The sequence below is a fragment of the Nematocida ausubeli genome (genome assembly GCF_000738915.1).
Source record: "Nematocida ausubeli strain ERTm6 chromosome Unknown supercont2.4, whole genome shotgun sequence".
NCBI lineage: Eukaryota > Fungi > Microsporidia > Nematocida > Nematocida ausubeli.
This window is the reverse complement of record NW_026515637.1, coordinates 417323-435993: the sequence shown is the minus strand read 5'-3', so window position 1 is coordinate 435993 and position 18671 is coordinate 417323. Positions and strand designations below refer to the sequence as shown.

Genomic DNA, 18671 nt, shown 5'->3' with positions numbered 1-18671 from the left:
ATGCATATGCTAAAACAAGCACTTATTTTACGTTTAGACATAATCACATCAAAAGCATTTCTAACACAACTCAGTATGCCTCTATGTTTTGTGATTCTATGTTTTCTTTTTCTTGAAGGAAGCTTTGTGCAGAATAGTGCAAGAACTTAGCTGGGAAATTTTAAAAGAATTAACAAAATAGTATAACAATCCAATAAATTTATCCTCATTCGTATAGTTCTGTTTCTACTTAATTACTATTTTATGTTTCATGCGGGTTCCTTCAATTTTTGAAAAGATATTTGAGTCTTTGTGTATTTAGTCCTTCCTTACTTTTCTCTCTACTCTGCTAGCTTTCTATAGTATATTTATAGCTCAACCCCACAAATAAAATATAAATTGTCCTACTATTTTTTATAAAAATGTAAAATATCTTTACTGTTTCCTCATAAGTAAACACTTTAATATTATTTCTATTTTTCGAGAAGGAGCATGGAAAATACAAAAAAAGACAAAACTCAAAGACCCCTTAGTGGAAGAGTTCTACTGCCCCTGAGTTTAGCTATAGGCAATATCTAGTACTATGCAGCACAAAGAGAGCAAAATATGGTGCGCATTGGATAAAGACAATAGTATATAGTAGAATGTGGTCTATCTAGAGATGGCTTTTTGGCATGTAATTATGCGTGTCTATTTGTGCAATGTAAAATAGTTATTAAGGAGTTTAAACCAATAAAGTCTATTGCATTATTACTTAAAAATACTTTATTTTATTTCTACTAGAATTTTCCAATACATTCTGTGTTATGTATTGGTGAGAGCATAAAGTGCTTAAAAAGTTAGTATTGAAGCTTTTGATTGGATTGGTTATGATCTTGCGTGTAGGTTCTTTTGGCAGTGTTATAATAAGGAGGTGCCGGGTTTTAGCGAATTCTTTCTAATTAATGCCAACAGCTTTGTTTTTAGCCTTTGTGGAAGACTTTGGCTTTGGTGCAGGTGCGGAATCATCATTATTATGGAAGAGCGCAGCTATAATGTCATAGTGTATTCCAAGGTTTGCCTGCATATAGTTAAAGGTTTTTACCGTGATAAAGACAGGAGTATCCTCTTTTATATCTTCAATATCAATGCATGGAGGAAGAATATCAGAATTAATCTCACTATGAATGTTCTCACTTAAAAGCCTTCGCATTTTCTCGCACATAATTGGAACGGCAACTTCCTTGCCACTCGAAGATGTATATATGCACAGCCCATATGTAACTTTATCGTCTGTTGAACTCTCACTCTGCAATATATCCAGAAGTGTTAGGGCTACCTCATTTTTTTCATGCAGCAGCCTTTTTTTCCGAAGTTTCTGAGCTGTACTTATACTAAAACAGTAGTTTGTATACTCACGTATGCTTCTCTTTATCTGTGTATACCAGCCTGTAGATAGCTCACCTGTTATTTCTGACAATTCAAGTAAAATACCTGTACTAAAGCATTCTGCAGCAAAAAATGCGCAGTCTTTTATATTCCGAACCAAAAAATCGCTGTAGTAGTAATTAATATAACTTCTTTCTGGTTGAGATTCATTGTCACTTGATGATATAGCAGATGGCTTATGGCTGGTTACAGCTGTACTTTTATCCATCTGAAAAGAGTTAATAGCCTCATTCTTTTCATTAGCATAATTTAAAATGTGCTGGTTTCCAATAGAATCTGTGCTACTCACTGCATACGGGCTAACTATAGCACTTACCAGCATAAAGTTTGTAAGGAATAAAGGAATTCGGGGTGTTTCGGAATTCGAGTCAGCAGAGATTTGAAAATCTATACATTTAAAGTAATCTGTATATATATCCTCTTCAAAGTAGTAGAATAACACATCATATCCATTGTCATTCATTTCATCTAGAGTTATATCTAATTCTAGCTGAATACTAGATTTGAAATTCTCATCTATGAACGCCCATTTTCTATCCTTTCTATTATACTTAAATGGATAGACATTAAACTCTGAATCCTTTTCTGGATAGGTCGAATTCAGTATAGATTTTATGTACTCTACTATATCCCAAATTGAATGAGTTTTCCTTTGTATAGATCCATCTATAGAATTGTAATATGGAATAGGAATAAGTTTTACTGTGTGGTACATGTTATCAACTAGCTGCACATGGTAGTGATCTTCTGAATGGTGGTGTGATAGGTTTAAAAATGACTCATCTTGCTGTTCTATCTCCGTTGGTTTGGGGACTTCGATCTCTTCTACACTTTTTCTAGTTGAATTTGTAGTCTTACTGGGATTGTATTCGCTGAGTGCTAGCTCTACAATTGCTCTTTTTCCACGCAGTCTGAAGACACCACTCTTTGGTATGTGCGGGCAGTGGGAATGAAAAATACTTTTAATGCGTGCTTCTTTTTTTTCGGGATTGTCTTCTTCACTCTTAATATCAGCTACACAGGTAAATGGTGCACATTGGTAGAACAAACAGAATGCATCATAGATAAGTATGTAAACCACCATAGTACTCTGGTCATTTATAGGTTCTCCGTTCACAGATAGCGCTTTGACTTCATTATACGCAATATTCATTTTTTCTGCATCATCGTTCACTAAGTAGTATAGGTACTCTATAATGCAGAAAGCTCTGCTAGCCTCTAAGTTAGAGTGGTTTTCCATTTCTCTTTTTGTCTTTAACAATATCTCGGGAGTTATCAGAACCAAGTCTCTGAGCACCTCTGGCAGCTTTAGAATCAAATGCAGCTTTTCTTTTAGTGCTGCATCTGCAGATCCTGCACTCTTAATTTCCTCAGTTTTTGCAGAGATAACAGACATACTGTTAGCCCACCACTTAAGATCTGTTTGGGTCTCTTCGTATATCTCTCCAAGTGTCTCTGGCTCTGTTTTAGACATAGAGCATATATTGTTCTTACAGCTGTCTGTGTAGTCGTATTTTGCACTAATATGCGCTATGTCTATATGAGTTTCTATGTATTTTTTAAAGTCCTCTAAAAAGAAATAATAATAATAACCATTCTTCGTGGGATTATTTGCTTGTTCCTTTTTTATCTGATTAGCTAAGCTTTTAATGCACTCTATCTTTTCAGCCAAGGAGTTATGGTGTGAGCTAGTTAAAAGGTGCCATAATTTGGGTATATTTTTGCAATTCTTCTCAATACTACATTCACATTTTGTATTTTCATTATCCATGCCACCCTTAACAAAGCAATATGAAAAAACACGGGGCTCATCTATTTTTAAATTGCTTTGTGCTTGAGATTTGTAGATATTGAGGTTCTTATAGGCATTTTCATACTTATTGGTTTCAATGAATACTTTAGTGCGGCCAAAACAAGAATCCATATCCTCTATACTCTCTGCACTTTTTCTTTTCTTGGTACTTAAATTATCATCTGAACTAGTTGAAATAGACTCTCTTTGGCGCTTTGATGTGATTTCTTCAACTGGATTATTAAGTATACTTTCTTTCTGGTTTCTGCATGCTTCGATATATTCGTTTTCAACATCAAAAAGATAAGAGACGAGTTCGCTATCTGAAAATATAGAAGACGTGCTGTTTTCCTGCTTTTCATTATTTAACTTGGGCAAATTTTCTTGATGCTCTGGTGGGTTACTTATCTGGGCTGGTTGTATTGCACTTTCTGAATCTGGGAATAGATTTTCCGAAGTCGATAATGTATTTTCTGAATAAAATGCCACATCATGCAGTTCCAATAGTATACTATAGTCTTCCTTAGACATAGCAGGAAATAAATCGCTTTTATCTATATTTGCCAATAAGTCTCGAATCTCGGTTGTCTCAAAACAACTGTATCCATTACTTGCAGAACATACTCTCAAGATTATACAAGTATATATGGTGCATACCATACTAACTATACGAATTTTAATACGTTCACTTCTTTTTATATAATATACCATAAATGCGTTTTTTAAAAATTTAAAAACTTTATATAGTTTTTTTAAAATTTAATTCCAATCGCTTAATTACAGTGACTTCTATAATTAATAGCTGATTTTTCCTCCTCGAAATGTTAGATTCACTCGTACTGATTTAGATATAATTTATTTCTCGCTGTCTATGTATAGATCACCAGGAGAAGCCTATTAAAGTGGTGTCATGAAAATATAATACTATTAGATAACTTAGAGAAAATGGCAATATATGCCATTTATCGAATCGCATGATTGTAGATGCATAAACCAGTAGAGCCCCTTGTAGCGTGTTGGCCTACAGTCAAAACAGGAGGGCAATGACCAACATCAATCTACATTGCTGACCTGGAGAGAAGGTTTCAATGCCCTTGAGGCAAGGAAAACCAACAATATTACTTAAAAATACTTTATTTTATTTCTGCTAGAGTTTACTAATATATTCTATTTTATATATTTATAAGAAAATAAACTGCTTGAAAAATTAGTATTAAAGCTTTTTGGAGGAGGTGTTCATAAACTTGCATGCAGCTACTTTAGGAGCTTTGTTAATAAGGATGCGCAGTGTTCCAGCAAATTCTTTCTATTCAGTGCAAACAGCTTTGTTTTTAGTCTTTGTGAAAGGCTTTCTAGTAACTGTCTTTGATATTGGTGTTTGTTTCGGTGTTAGTTTTTTTTCGGTGTCGGTGCTAGTGCGGAATTATTGTTGTTATAGAAGAGAGCAGCTATAATGTCATAGTGTATTCCAAGGTTTGCCTGCATATAGTTAAAGGTTTTTACCGTGATAAAGACAGGAGTATCCTCTTTTATGTGTTTAATATAGATGCGCGGAGGAAGAATGTCACTTTCCAAATTTGCATGCTTGGACTTAATCTCACCGTTGATGTTCTCACTCAAAAGTTTTCGCATCTTCTCGCACATAATTGGAACGGCAACTTCCTTGCCATCCAAAGATCTCTGATAGATGCACAGACCGTATGTAACTTTGTCACTAGATGAACTCTCGCGCTGCAATATATCCAGAAAGGCCAAGGCCACTTTTTCTTCGCACTGCAGCAAACTATCGCTCTGAATGTTCTGAGATGCACTTATATGAAAGCAGTAGTTTGTATACTCACGCACGCTTCTCTTTATCTGTGTACACCAAACTTTAGATAGCTGAAAGATACTTATATGGTTGTCTGTGGCAAACATACTAAAGCATTCTGCAGTGCAAAATGTGCAGTCTTTTATATTCCGAATCAAAAAGTCACTGTAATAGTAGTCGGTGTAGCTTCTTTTTGGTTGAGGTTCATTGCCACTCGATGATATGGCAGATGAGTTCTGGCTATTTATGTATTTATGAGAATTCACATAAAAAATCTTAGTAGTCTTAATATTTTTATAGCAGCTAGAATATTTGGGTTTACTGAAAACATCTAAGCCACTTATTTTATATGGCCCCACTAAAGTGCTATCCACCATAAAATTTGTAAGAAATAAAGGAATTCTTGCCACCTTGCTGTCTTTTAAGACAATTGGGTCTATAAACTCTATTAATGCAAATTTTGTTGTGCGTATATCCTTTTCAAAGTAGTAGAAGACTATATCATGACAGCTCTTATTCATGCCATATATAGTGGCATCTTTATTTTTCTGTGGGTAAGCCACATCTTCTACACATTTATCAAGAATTGTCCAACTTTTATTCTTTCTGCTATACTTAAATGGGTAGACATTAAAATCTGAACTCTTCTCTGGATAGGTTGACTTCAGTATAGATTTTATATAGTCTACTATATCCCAAATTGAATGGGTTCGGTCTTTATGAGATTTAGTAAAAGGAGGATTTATCATTGGAATAGGAATAAGTTTTACCGTATGGCGGGCGTTATCAACTAGCTGCACATGATAGTGATCACTGCCTGCTATCTTTAAAAATTCTGTATTTTCTATAAGTTCTGAATCAAAATACCTCAAATCTGATACAAGTTCACTGGTTTGATTTTCCTGCTGATTCGGCATAGATCTCCCTACAGTTTGTATATATCCTTTAATCTTTGGCCTTACAATTGCTCTTTTCCCATGCAGTCTAAAGACTCCATTCTGCGGTATGTGTGGGTAGTGGGTCTGAAAAATGCTTTTAATATAGGGCTCTTTTTTAAGAAAATTATTTTTTTTACTCCTAATATCAGCTACACAGGTAAATGGTGCACACTGGTAGAACAAACAGAATGCATCATAGACAATTCTGTACACCACCATAGTACTGAAGGCGTATATAGGTTTTTCATCCTTAATTAGTTCATATACTTTCTTATAACTTCTATTCATTTTTTCTTTATGATTGTTTACTAAGTAGTATAAGTACTCTATAATGCAGAAAAACTTGCTAGTTTTTTTATCAACCGTTTTTTCAATTTCTCTTTTTGTCTTTAGCAGTATCTCGGGTGTTATCAGAACCAAGTCTCTAAGTATCTCTGGTAGCTTTAGAATCAAATGCAGCTTTTCTTTTAGTGCTGCATCTGCAGATCCTGCACTCTTAATTTCCTCAGTTTTTGCAGAGATAATCGACATACTGTTGGCCCACCACTTAAGATCTGCTTGGGTCTCCTCATATATTTCTCCTAGTGTTTCTGTCTTCATTTCAGATTTAGAGCATATGTTGTTCTTACTTCTGTCTGTGTAGTCGTACCTTGCAGTAATATGATCTATATCTATATGAGTTTCTATATATTTGTTCAAGTCCTCCAAAAAGAGATAATGATAGAATGCATAGATGTTAGGAGCATTCTTTAAATCTTTGCTTACATTATTTAAACTACTAATGCAATCTATTTTTTCAGTTAAAGAGTTATGATGTGCACTAGTGGCAAGGTGCCAAAAGGCAGTTCCAATTTCGTAGTTGCTCTCGATTTTACATTTGCATGGTATATTTTCATTATTTATGCTACTGTTAGGAAACCAGTATGAAAACCCATGGGGGTTGTCTCTTATTGAGTTATCACATGCCATAAAGTTGTATGAGTACAGTCTACTAGTTATATTTGGTGCTATTACATTCAGTGTTTTGTTCTTAACGTCCTTATGACTTTCTTCCACAAATTCTGTATTTTTGCATTTTTTCGCACTTGGATTATCATCTGAACCACTTGAAGTAGACTCTGCTAGACGCTTTAACGGAGCTTCTTTAGTTAGACTATTAAATAAGATTTCTCCTTGGTTGCTTGATTCATCTTTAGATGTATTTTCAATGTTAAAAGTAGAAGGGCGTACAGAACTATTTATATAGACAAGATTGTTCAAACTATCTCTATATACTATATAAAATATATCTTCGATATAGGCTATATCTCCAGTTGGGTATATGTATATTTTGCACTCTGCACTATTTATATAGAATGTGTGTCCATCGATATCTTTATAGAATATATAAACTATGTTATCTTTTTGATTTCCATTATTCGAATTGGGTGAGCACACTGTGTAATATCCACCATCTGTGTTCTCTGATTCTGGGATGCCTTCTAAAAGGCCTAAATTTTCTGCTTGGTTTGTAGTATCCATGTTAAATAGATCACATGGATAGTAGGAGTTGCTTGTATTGTCTAATTCTGGGATTCCTTCTAAAGGATACAAGTCATCTAGATCTCCCAGATCATACATATCACTTGTGTATTCTAGTTGGACTGCACTGTTGTAATGCTCGGTAGGTATAGCACCGTACAGATCTTTTATATCTATATTTCTCATCCACTCTTCATCCATTACTTCATTGGGACTATTGTATTCATTACTTGCGCAAAGCATACTAGAATTCATGCAGCTGCATACCATGCAGAGCACAATGGCTTTATAGATTGCAATATGGTCTGTCATTTGTATAATTTTTTTATAAATATTTAAATACATATATATAAAAATAGAATTTTATAAGTGTGGTAAAAGCTCTCATCATTATCCTGTGGCTACAAGAGCCCATCAATGATATTTATACTTTTTAGAAAATTATTTATATGTCAGAAGGACACTATATAATCGTATGAAAATATTAAAACGTGCGGCAATTTCAACAATAAGAAATACATCCAACACGAATAAGAAAGGCCACAGTCACCAAAGACATCGACCAAGTGATAAAAATAAAACCCCCTTGACATCAACACTATCTATCTTAGACTATCATATCCTGGCAGGAATGATGCCTCCTTTTAGACAGGTCAATAAGTTTATTAACTATTTCACATTTAGTGCCTGCACTGCCAATCAGGAGTATATTCTATAGGGCGATTTATATTTGCAAAAAGAACATGTGGGGTCGTATTATATGCACAAATTATAGTGTGCTAAATGCCCATACGCTATCTGTCAATACGAATCAAGCTGCAGTGGCAATGCCATTGCAGCAGCCACTATATAAAGCATTATTGGATGAAATGTAACCCAAATATATGCGAGCTATAAAAATGACATATTCCCATATCGGTCTGCATTATAAACTCAAATTAAAATTCAAGTAAATTGAGTGGTATAGTCTTACAGAGAAAAATTACTCAAAGTATTTTAAAGAAAAAAGTTAGAAATCCGCTTTCAGAGCTACATCACATAAAAGCATATAGTAGGATCTACCTGTTTCTATATATAGATAGTGCTGTAAAAGCGCATAAATACATACAAAGGTATGTTTAAACTCTAAAATGCAATGGATGAATTTCTGCACAGGGTGTTCTAAATATTTAGTGTCACACTGGGTGCTGTTCATATTGATGCTGTCTTATCCACAGTTATATGGTAGTTAATTTGTCTGCAGTGAAATCTGCTCGTTGCATGGTCTTCTAAAAGTGCATGAATTCTGATTTTCGTGTGCTTTTGATAAAAATTAGAAGAATCAAACCTTTCATAAAATTCTATGCACCTACATATGGGTTATACTTTCATATTCTATAGAAGAAGGAAAAAATAAAAAAAACATATGTAGACACAGCGCAGTATTTCTGTGAACTTAATGCAGAAAAATAAATTGCAGTGGGATATAGGAGTAAAACGGCATAATAACTAAGCATTTGTGTATACGCTTATTAATATGTACAAAAGAGGGCAATATTTCATCTAGAAGACAGTAGTATAAATTATAGAATATTTATAAAGGTGTTTTATTATCTTTTTTCTTTTATAGATATTCTTACGATCTATTCTTATACTTGGTGTCTTATTCACTGTTTATATGCTTCTTCTATATTTTTTTGCAATTATATAGCATCCTTCAAGTCTATAATTCCATAGGTCCTTCTAGAAATATTTGCACTTCAAAGGTTTGGTAGCTTCTTGTCACACAAGTGGAAGTTTTACCATAGCATAAGACTGGCCCACCTATAAAAACTACTTACAAAAATAAACTATTTTCACCATATTTTTCACATATTTATTGCAGCTTGCAAGGCATCTTTCTGATTACCATCTGAAGTGTAGGCAGGCTTTAGGGCTTCAGAGTATCTTTTTCTATTATTCCTTTCGTTGATATACCCAGATACATAAGAAAACATTAAGAATATTAGAATACACAGAGCAATTCCTGCACAAGTAGAAATTAGTGCAATTTGAACCCATCTTATACTAAAGAAGTCAGAAATAAAGTCAGAAATGGACTTTGATGGCTTTTGTTCTGACGCTGCATCGGAGTATTCATCCTCTGCCTTTGCTTTAATTACTTCATCATCGGACTCTGTTATAGCTTTTTGTTTCTTACCACCTTTCTTGTCTTTTGCAGTTTCCTTGTCTTTCTTATCTTTTTTACCTTTTTTACTGGGCTTTTCTGGGTTTTCAATTGGTTTACTTATACTAACCACCAATCCTGTGCTAACCCCATCAGAACTCGCCATTTCTTCACTAAACCGACTTTTCTCACTATTTTTTGCTTGCTTTCGTACACTATGCGACTTAATATACATGCTAGAATAGCCTCCATTAACACAAATTAGCACAATAAGCACTTGCAGCAAGAATATACTTCTACACATATACATATTATTTGTTTGTAATGCATGCATATTATATAGTTGTTTATTTGTGTTGTAGCTAGTGTATCTTGTAGTATAGACTAAGCCTGTTGTAAAGTAGACTAAGAATGGGTACTTCTTATCCACTCGCTCTACAAACAGATATAGCCCGAATTATTATATAAAAGCAGTATATACCTGCTGTAATTAGCCTATAATATAATATTCTGCTATAATTGATCTTTATTCTTAATTTACGGGCAGACTTAGCCTAGACCCGTTGTATTCAACTGCACTCTATTGTGCATAGTCTATACTATGCTTTAATTAGTCTATCATTAGCAAATCCTGCTGTAATTGCTCTGCTATATACATATATAACGTATATTAACAATATGATGTACAATATATTTATATTTTTAGCATACGATACACACTTATAATAAATAATATCACCATAGCATGACTTAATAAATACATGAAGTAATAGTAAAATATTAAAAAATACAAGGGGTGTGCACACAAACCACCTTTCGGCATACAATATAAACGTATTCTGATAGCATATCTGTGCATAAAGTAAATACATGAATATGCAAAATATTGATAATATTTTAACTATATCATTGACAATTAGTCTCTCTGTTGTGCTAAATCTGAAGTACTCAATGATTATTGAACTTATAGTATAACCAGAAAAAAGCAATGAAATATTTAAAAAAATAGCAGGATCCATGCCTTCTTTACGAAGTGTAGAGAATAATAAAAGTATTTGGACAAAAGACACGCTGCAAAGTGCCATAAGCTGTGTTCGCCTAATTAAGTAATTTGTTATATCACTGCAATAGAATGTTAATTTGAATGCCCACATAAAGGATAGGAAGAATATCCAGAACGCATCGTATGTTGCTGTAGAAGGTGTAATAGTCTTTGTATTTGGCGAAATCATCAAGAGTATCAGGTTTATGGCCAGGATGTATTCCCGAATGGAGTTATTAGGGGAACTAATTGACTTAAAGTGCTTTAAGAAGGTCCCAGCAGAAAATAACCCAAAAAATGATAGAATGACCAGATATTTTGATATTTCTGGCACAAAAGACAGATATGCATAGCTAGATGATAAGTGAATCGGGACTTTGATTAAGAATGTGATAAAGAACAGTATAACACACTTCATAATGAACTGAATAATGAATTTTGACGATTTAAGGTGCGAAAAAACAGGTGCGTACGAGATATCGTGTTGTACATGGCGTGGAATAAACTCTGGCTGTTCTGGGATTCGTGGTCTACTATATACAGTGTAATAAGTCCTGTCCATGTGCTTCTATTTTTATTCTGCTTAAATAATTATGATAATTAGAAAAGCAATAATTTTATTAGGAAAATGGCATAACTTATTACAATATGTATAAAAAGTCCTGCATTAATATATGACTAATTACAATGTAAAACATGCCATAACTTAATGTACATGGTGCAATAAGTCGTGTTCTCTTACATACTTCTACGACACACGGTGAACTTTCATGTTCTTTGTTCTCTCCGGATATAAACTTAAAATACTTTTTTTTATAATGAGGGAGTTCACAGTTCCAAGGGTGTTCTTACCAATTCCCCCCATAAAAAGTTCATTACATATTACACATAGGGTAATAGATCTTGATCCAAGGGAAAGAACCTACCCCACAAATTCGAACTATTTTTCAACAATCACAAGACTTTGCAGATTCATGTCGCAAGCAATTCTTGCATGGGGAATCAACAAAGTCACGGCATCCCAGGGATCTGCTCTTTTTCAGCATGCATTCTCGTCAAATGGCGCAGTTATCATGAAATTCGGGCAATTCTTGTCAACCCGGCAGGATATTCTACCTCACGAAATTATAAAACGACTAAATGCACTGCAGGACAGCGTGGAGCACCATACTACAATCACAGACCCATTGAAGATATTTCAAAATGAAACCGGAGTTGCGCTTAATCAAGAATCACTGCAGGGCAGAATAGGCGCAGGATGCATAGCAGAAGTGTTTAAGCTAAAGATAAATGATAAATACTATGCATTAAAAATAATCAACCCAACAGTATACGCAAATATCCATAAAGAAACAAGAATTATGGCACTTATGGCAAGAATTTTCAATGTAACCCGATTCTACAACGAATTTCAGGATAATTTACTGAAGCAGTTTGACTTAAGGAATGAGTTCCAGAACACAATCCAATTTAGACGCAATTTCAAGGATTTCCAAGTGCCCACAAAATTGCCATTTGGCATCTCCAAGGTAGCAACCTTGCTGCGCGGCATATCATATATATTCCCAAAGCCAATAATAGCCACAGACAAGATATTGTTGACAGAATATCATGAAGGCGATAGGGTTAGGCAGGGATCACCCCTGATAGGAAAGAGTGCCTTAATACTCTTCATGAAAATGGTGTTTACAGACGGGTTTGTCCACTCAGACTTACATCCAGGAAACCTTTCCATAATTCATGGCCTGCAGGATGGATCACTCACTTCGAAACTGTTTAAAAATCACAAAACCGTTATAATTTACGATTCAGGTCTAGCACAGAGTTTCACAAAGACCCAAGTCAAGAATTTAAAGGACTTAATTAAGGAACTACTTCTAAAAAACAAAAACAGTGCAATTTCATTAATAATTAACCGAAATAAAATGAATAATTTAACGGAAAATGAAAAGAAAATATTCATTAGAAAGACGCTAAAACTATGGAATAACTTCGAAACGAACAATTTTGACTTGAAAAGTGCTTTAAATACGTTATTTAATATTTTTGTTTTAAGTGGATCCAAAGTATATCTAGATGCATCATATACTAATGCAGTGCTTTCTTCTATTTATGTAAAAAGCCTTGTCACTAATTTTGGCAGAATTAATTCTGCAGTGGCCATGAGTTCTGGCTGTATGCTGGATTATATGGATATTCTTATACGGGGATGGCTAAAGCAACAGAACCTATGATACATAGTGTAATAAGTTATGAGCAAATTAATTAGTAGATATATACAGGAAAACATGCAGGACTTAATACACATAGTATAATAAGTTATGAAGAATATTTGTGCAAGACTTAATCCACAATGACAGGACTTAATCCACTTTGTCAAGACATATTGCTCACTAGACAATTAAAATAAAAATAATTATATTAACTGTAAATCGCATAAAACCTCAATGAAATACGATATTTTTACTTCTTTTTTGGGGTAATCGCAGATATAACATCATTTGCCCTAATGACTTTATCTGTGATAATTAAAATCTTTTCATCTGGGTATTCCTCTGCAAAAAAGATCTTTAGCGCCCGAAACTCAATAAAACTGATCCCTCCATGCATGAAGAGAAGTGTAGTTTTTTTCTCGCCTGGCACTCTTCTTATAACAGGGAACTCTTTCTTGCTTAGCCGCTTTTTCTTCAATTCTCCCACAATTCTGACTACTTCTGGGATATATTCTAGCTTACGGCTCATGTCCTTCTTAAAGGACGGCCTTCTTATGGATATATTCGGGTTTACGAATTTATTAGAAAACTCTTCAATTTCATTTTTGTACGAATTATTTAAGTGAACAGGTTTTTTCTGATTCTTCCACATAGCCATGAAGATATTTTTCGAGGTAGTCAAAGTGCATAAATATTCAATTATAGAAATCCTTAGTCTCTGCGAGTCCGATGGATCCTCCAAAGGAGACACGTCTACTCCTTCAATTAAGTCGTAAATCATCTCTGATACATCCGAATTCTCTGGGCACATATTTGAAATTTGGGTTATTGCCTTAAGGTGCATGGTAAGTCGGTTGCTTTCCTTGGCCCTGTGTCTAACATTCGATATAAACTCACCAACTGATTCTCTAGATATTTTAACCATTTTAAAGGACTCCTTCAGTCTTTCCGTTGCATACAAAATATCCATGAATTTGCACTCCTCAAAAAACCTGTCATCCTGCGAGGTGCACAAGTTATAATCGCCCCAGGATATCATGCCCGCCTTGTATTCCAAATATTCGTCAGCCATGGCTTGGTACGTCCATGCATACTGCAGCGGCGTAAATAAGTCAATCGATCTTTCCATGATAAGTAAGTCAGCAGGCCTCTCAGACCCAAGATGAACCTGGTTTATGAAGTCAGCACACTTGTAGGACACTTCAGACCCGAATAGATACCTGATTTCCAACGACAAATTAAGACCTTTAATCAAGCAACAAAATGAATGAATTATTTCCAGTGGAGTACTCCCATTTAAAATAATAAAATCATTATCGAATGGCACCCCAGGGAAGTACAGCTCCTGAAGCTCCTTAATTACGCCATTAGAATCATTACTTGCGATCTTTTCAATTTCAGCATCACTCAATTCATCCGTTATAAATATATAATATTCCCGGTACGTCTGCCTCTGTATCTCACTAATCAGCATATCCACACTAGACTTACTCAAAATAGCCACGCAAGAGACATCAATAGGCTGCCTAGTATTCTTAATTATTTCAAACAAGAAAAAGTCGCAAGAAAGTAATTCAGCATGCGAGATAATCGGGCTAATAGAATCACGCGTAAATTCATCCAGAAGGAGCGCCTTTATCCCATTCCCCCGGGACAAGGCACTTCTTATGTCAGCCAGCAAGGTGTCCATATAAACAAACAAAGGAAAGGAAAAGAAATAAGTGAGTTTAGTATGGGCGTATAGAAGAGAAAGATAAAAGAGAGATAAATTAGATAAAGAGAAAAGGAAATAGATAAGAAAGAAATAAATTAGATAAGAAAGAGACAGAGATAACTGTAAAAAGAAGATAATAAGAAGATAATAAGAGATAATAAAGTAATAGAAATACTCTATAATAAATAGATTTATTTACCCTCCTATAATAAGATAATGAACCTGTACATATATACACTTATTTGATCTATATGTATATAAATATACTACATATAAAAATAAAAAAAACAAAGGTATATTTACGTATACATATATAAATAAGAAAAGAAAAAAAGAAAAAGAGAGAAAGGGAAGAAAAAGAGGAGAAGAGAGGGAGGGAAGAAAAAAGACTAATATTCACGTATATAAATAAGACTACTAAGCCTACTACGTATACAAATACATCTACGTACTATTTATTTACGTATACAAGTAACCCTACTCACTTACGTATACAAGTAACCCTACTGTATATATAAACAAACAAATAAGACAAATATTCACGTATACAAACAAGACTAATATACTCACTCTCACATAACTATATATACCTAGAATAATTTATTCATAATAACATATTACAGTAGTAATAACATATACACCATATACTGACTAACCTTGGTGTGCTGGGAATGTACTCCTCCAGGGGGCACTGTCCCATGACTCTGAGAAGCTCTTTCCCTTTAATTTTGGGTTATTAATATTTGCCCATATGAGTTTATCACAGAACAAGGGTTCTTCATATCTCCATGAGAAGTACCTGGACATGGAATTTGGGTTAGACCAAATTTCAGTTGTAATTCTGTCACCTGGCATTATTTCATTGCTTGCAACCACGAATTTACTGCCAATCTTGTAAATTACGTTATGATTTGGTCTATCCACTAGATAATACTTTACATCAACAGGCTCCTTACAGAATACCTCCATACAGGATAGACTAAACCTGTAATTATCACAGGAAAGTGCATGGAAATCAAAGAAAGAGAGGGAGTACCAGGAACCGTGCACAATTAAAGGCGCTTCCCCTGCCAGGTCCATGACATCCTTGTACATCTTATATAAAGACTCTTTGTTCTTTGTGGGTGTCCTGATGATCACATTATTACCTGATTCTGTCGCACTTTCAAATTTAATGTAGACCCCGTTCTTCTTCATTAATCTTTGTATTGATTTTCCTCCGTATCCTATTATCCTTTTATGGTGTCTTTCGTGCAAGTAAAACCCGAATTCAGTGGGAATTTCATCTTCGATCATTTTCAGCCCAAATTCAGCATTAGATGAGTTTCCTTCAATCAGAATTGCCAGTAATTTATCACGCTGTATGGAAAGTGCACAGTCACTCTCTCTGGATACTTTGTGTAATTTACCATTTTTCTTGCCGCATATGAATTCTTCAATTGTCTCCGGGATGTACACGGATATCTCGCAGGATGCATCAATATCTCGAAGGATCTTCTTGATTTCTGACGATCTCCCGATTACCCGGGTCTCATGTGGTCCCGTGAACAAGAACACTTTTGCATCGCAGAATCTGTCAATCCCAGATATTTTCATAGTGACAATGGAGATGAAAAGAATTTCCAGCTGAATAATTGCTTCATTCAAGGATTTCTTGCAGAAACCAGAGACTTGCAAGATGGATGTTCCATCAGAATGGGATATTTCCATGATGTATGACTCATTCCTGACCAGAATATCTTCTAAGTCAGTTCTTAAATGGGTTAGTGCATAGAACAGTGATATTTTATCAACAGTCAATAACTTATCATATAATTTATCAGATAAACTAGAAGCACTAACATATTCTGATGAAGGGTATGCTATAATTGCCTTTGTACTTAGTATTTTACTCTCAAAGTACACATGTGCCCCAGTTTTCAGCAGATTTCCCCCATGGACAGGTGCATTTATGGAGACAGGTGTCCTGTTAAGGGTTTTCTCCATTAGTCTAAATATATCTGTGCGTATATTAAAGGCATTCTTGTAATTATCTGATATATTAACGGATAAATATGATTTTAGTACGGAATATTCCAGTGACCCAGAATGTACCCTGGATATCTTGTCTAATTCGCACAGGAAAGTGTCTTCATCAGAGAGTAAGTATGGGGGTACGTGTATATACAGTGAAATAAATGATATATCTGCAATGTCAGTTAATATATCTGTTATAACTGTATTTTTAAGTAATTTAACGGACACTTTTGTAGTATATTCCTTAATATGCGTATAAGACACAGATGCCTTCTGGAATAGTTTTCGTTCCAGGAGGTTAATCAGCTTAGTAGGATATGTATCTGGGGAGGAAGAGAAAAGGAAGAAGTGAAGGGTACTACTGTTGTAGTTAGTCGTATTATTGTTATTTAGGGTAGTACTTCCGTTGTAATTAGTCATATTACTGTTGTAATTAGTCGTACTCTTGCTATTTTTATTTAACAAGGCACTTTCACTGTTGTAACTACTACTAATATTACTGTTATAGCTAGTACTAATATTACTGTTGTAATTAGTACTAGTACTGCTGTCCTTGTTATTTTTATTTAACAAGGCACTTTCCCCGTTGTAATTAGTACTCCCGTTATAATTAGTCGTGTCCTTGCCCCTGTTGTACTTAGTCATGCTGGGTGTATTACTGTTGTAACTAGTCGTGTCCTTATTCATATCAAAAGAGCTGTGCATCTGGTGCATGGCGTGGGGTGTATAAGAGGGGCATATGAAACAAGGTGCAGGATGCACGAATGGGTTGGGGGTGTGTGACCAATTAGCAAAAATGACAAGGGGGGGATTCGAACCCCCGCCTTCATACGAAGACTAGGACCTAAACCTAGCGCCTTAGACCGCTCGGCCACCTTGCCTGTGGTTATAGCATAAATAGGTTTGTTGTTTATTTTTATTTATGAAGTATGTGGAGGGAATGCCCTTGACTAGTGTGGTCTGTTCGAACGGGTCTGTGGTAATAGGGGGAGGAGGTGGAAATCCATTATTTGGTTTCCCAAATAGGATTATTCTATTAGACTCTGCGTGCAATGAGATTATGCACCTTACAGTGCGGGACATTATTTTGAGTCTTCGGGCTGTCCCTGGTGCAGTTCTTGTGGAATATTTTAATTTTTTTGAGGTATTTTTAATAAAAGACGGGGTGATTGATGGGCCTGTATGGGGAGAAGAGGGTGTTACATCTGCTGTCCTTGGGTCAGATGGAGTCTACTACGTGAAGAATGGCCTTGTGAGATTAAATATCTGGGAGGCCATGAAAAAGACAAAACTTAATACACATAGTGTAGAAAGTAATGGTAAAGAGCCAGAAAAAAGTGCAGAACTTAATACACATAGTGTAGAAAGTAATGGTGATGAGTCAGAAAAAAGTACAGAACTTAGTACACATAGTGTAGAAAGTAATGGTAAAGAGCCAGAAAAAAGTACAGAACTTAATACACATAGTGTAGAAAGTAATGGTGAGGAACAGGGGAATAATCCAGAACTTGTTACACTACATGCAAAAAGTCCTGTCACTGAGGGTGAAAATATTCCAAGACTTCTTACACTACATGGAAAAAGTAATGAATATTTAATTTATTCAGAAAAGACAGACGGAATAGTCTCTTTATACGAAAATGCCGAGGAAACAGTCTTACCAGGCCCTATAAGCAGGTATAAGATGCAGGACAAGGCGTATTCTTACATAGTACAGTTAAAGGACGACTATTCCCTGGTTACAATGCAGTATGATGGCAAAATATATCATGTTTTGGAGAAAATGTGTATTTCTGTGGCTGTCTCAGAGGGTGTCTTCTACGTGGGAACAGGCCGGGGTGAAGTAATTGCGTATAAGAAGGGGCGTGTGTTATGGAGGAAAAAGATATTCACGTCGCCCGTGACGGATCTGTGGCTCAATGGGAGAGATATTTGGTGTACGTGCATAAATGGGAGGGTGATCAAGGGTTCGATCGACGGGGACTTTAATAGTTTCTTGAAGTTCGGGATACTTTCTGTTTTTATGGCTGGGTGCATGTTTGCTGTTAAGTCTTGGGTTTTTGGAAAATAAA

General features: G+C 35.0%; 8 protein-coding genes and 1 non-coding gene across 9 annotated transcripts; 2 read left to right on the top strand and 7 right to left on the bottom strand.

Annotated features, from left to right (window-relative positions):
* Window positions 1-916: 916 nt before the first annotated feature.
* On the bottom strand, window positions 917-3910 carry NESG_01801 (uncharacterized protein; the record flags this gene model as incomplete). Its single annotated transcript, XM_053049420.1, has 1 exon — window positions 917-3910. The coding sequence occupies one exon, from the start codon at window positions 3908-3910 to the stop codon at window positions 917-919; it is 2994 nt and encodes a 997-aa protein (XP_052904370.1).
* Window positions 3911-4588: 678 nt separating this feature from the next.
* On the bottom strand, window positions 4589-7813 carry NESG_01800 (uncharacterized protein; the record flags this gene model as incomplete). The annotated part of the gene is made up of 1 exon (XM_053049419.1): window positions 4589-7813. One exon carries the CDS (start codon window positions 7811-7813, stop codon window positions 4589-4591), a length of 3225 nt encoding a protein of 1074 aa, XP_052904369.1.
* Window positions 7814-9315: 1502 nt separating this feature from the next.
* On the bottom strand, window positions 9316-9924 carry NESG_01799 (uncharacterized protein; the record flags this gene model as incomplete). The annotated part of the gene is made up of 1 exon (XM_053049418.1): window positions 9316-9924. The coding sequence occupies one exon, from the start codon at window positions 9922-9924 to the stop codon at window positions 9316-9318; it is 609 nt and encodes a 202-aa protein (XP_052904368.1).
* Window positions 9925-10213: 289 nt separating this feature from the next.
* NESG_01798 (uncharacterized protein) lies at window positions 10214-11218 on the bottom strand (the record flags this gene model as incomplete). The annotated part of the gene is made up of 1 exon (XM_053049417.1): window positions 10214-11218. The coding sequence occupies one exon, from the start codon at window positions 11216-11218 to the stop codon at window positions 10214-10216; it is 1005 nt and encodes a 334-aa protein (XP_052904367.1).
* Window positions 11219-11474: 256 nt separating this feature from the next.
* NESG_01797 (uncharacterized protein) lies at window positions 11475-12890 on the top strand (the record flags this gene model as incomplete). Its single annotated transcript, XM_053049416.1, has 1 exon — window positions 11475-12890. One exon carries the CDS (start codon window positions 11475-11477, stop codon window positions 12888-12890), a length of 1416 nt encoding a protein of 471 aa, XP_052904366.1.
* A 229-nt stretch (window positions 12891-13119) lies between these two features.
* NESG_01796 (uncharacterized protein) lies at window positions 13120-14559 on the bottom strand (the record flags this gene model as incomplete). The annotated part of the gene is made up of 1 exon (XM_053049415.1): window positions 13120-14559. The coding sequence occupies one exon, from the start codon at window positions 14557-14559 to the stop codon at window positions 13120-13122; it is 1440 nt and encodes a 479-aa protein (XP_052904365.1).
* A 675-nt stretch (window positions 14560-15234) lies between these two features.
* Window positions 15235-17313, bottom strand: NESG_01795 (uncharacterized protein; the record flags this gene model as incomplete). The annotated part of the gene is made up of 1 exon (XM_053049414.1): window positions 15235-17313. One exon carries the CDS (start codon window positions 17311-17313, stop codon window positions 15235-15237), a length of 2079 nt encoding a protein of 692 aa, XP_052904364.1.
* Window positions 17314-17396: 83 nt separating this feature from the next.
* NESG_01794 lies at window positions 17397-17480 on the bottom strand. Its single transcript has one exon. It is a non-coding gene; the product is annotated as a tRNA-Leu (tRNA).
* Window positions 17481-17521: 41 nt separating this feature from the next.
* On the top strand, window positions 17522-18670 carry NESG_01793 (uncharacterized protein; the record flags this gene model as incomplete). Its single annotated transcript, XM_053049413.1, has 1 exon — window positions 17522-18670. The coding sequence occupies one exon, from the start codon at window positions 17522-17524 to the stop codon at window positions 18668-18670; it is 1149 nt and encodes a 382-aa protein (XP_052904363.1).
* Window position 18671: the final 1 nt, after the last annotated feature.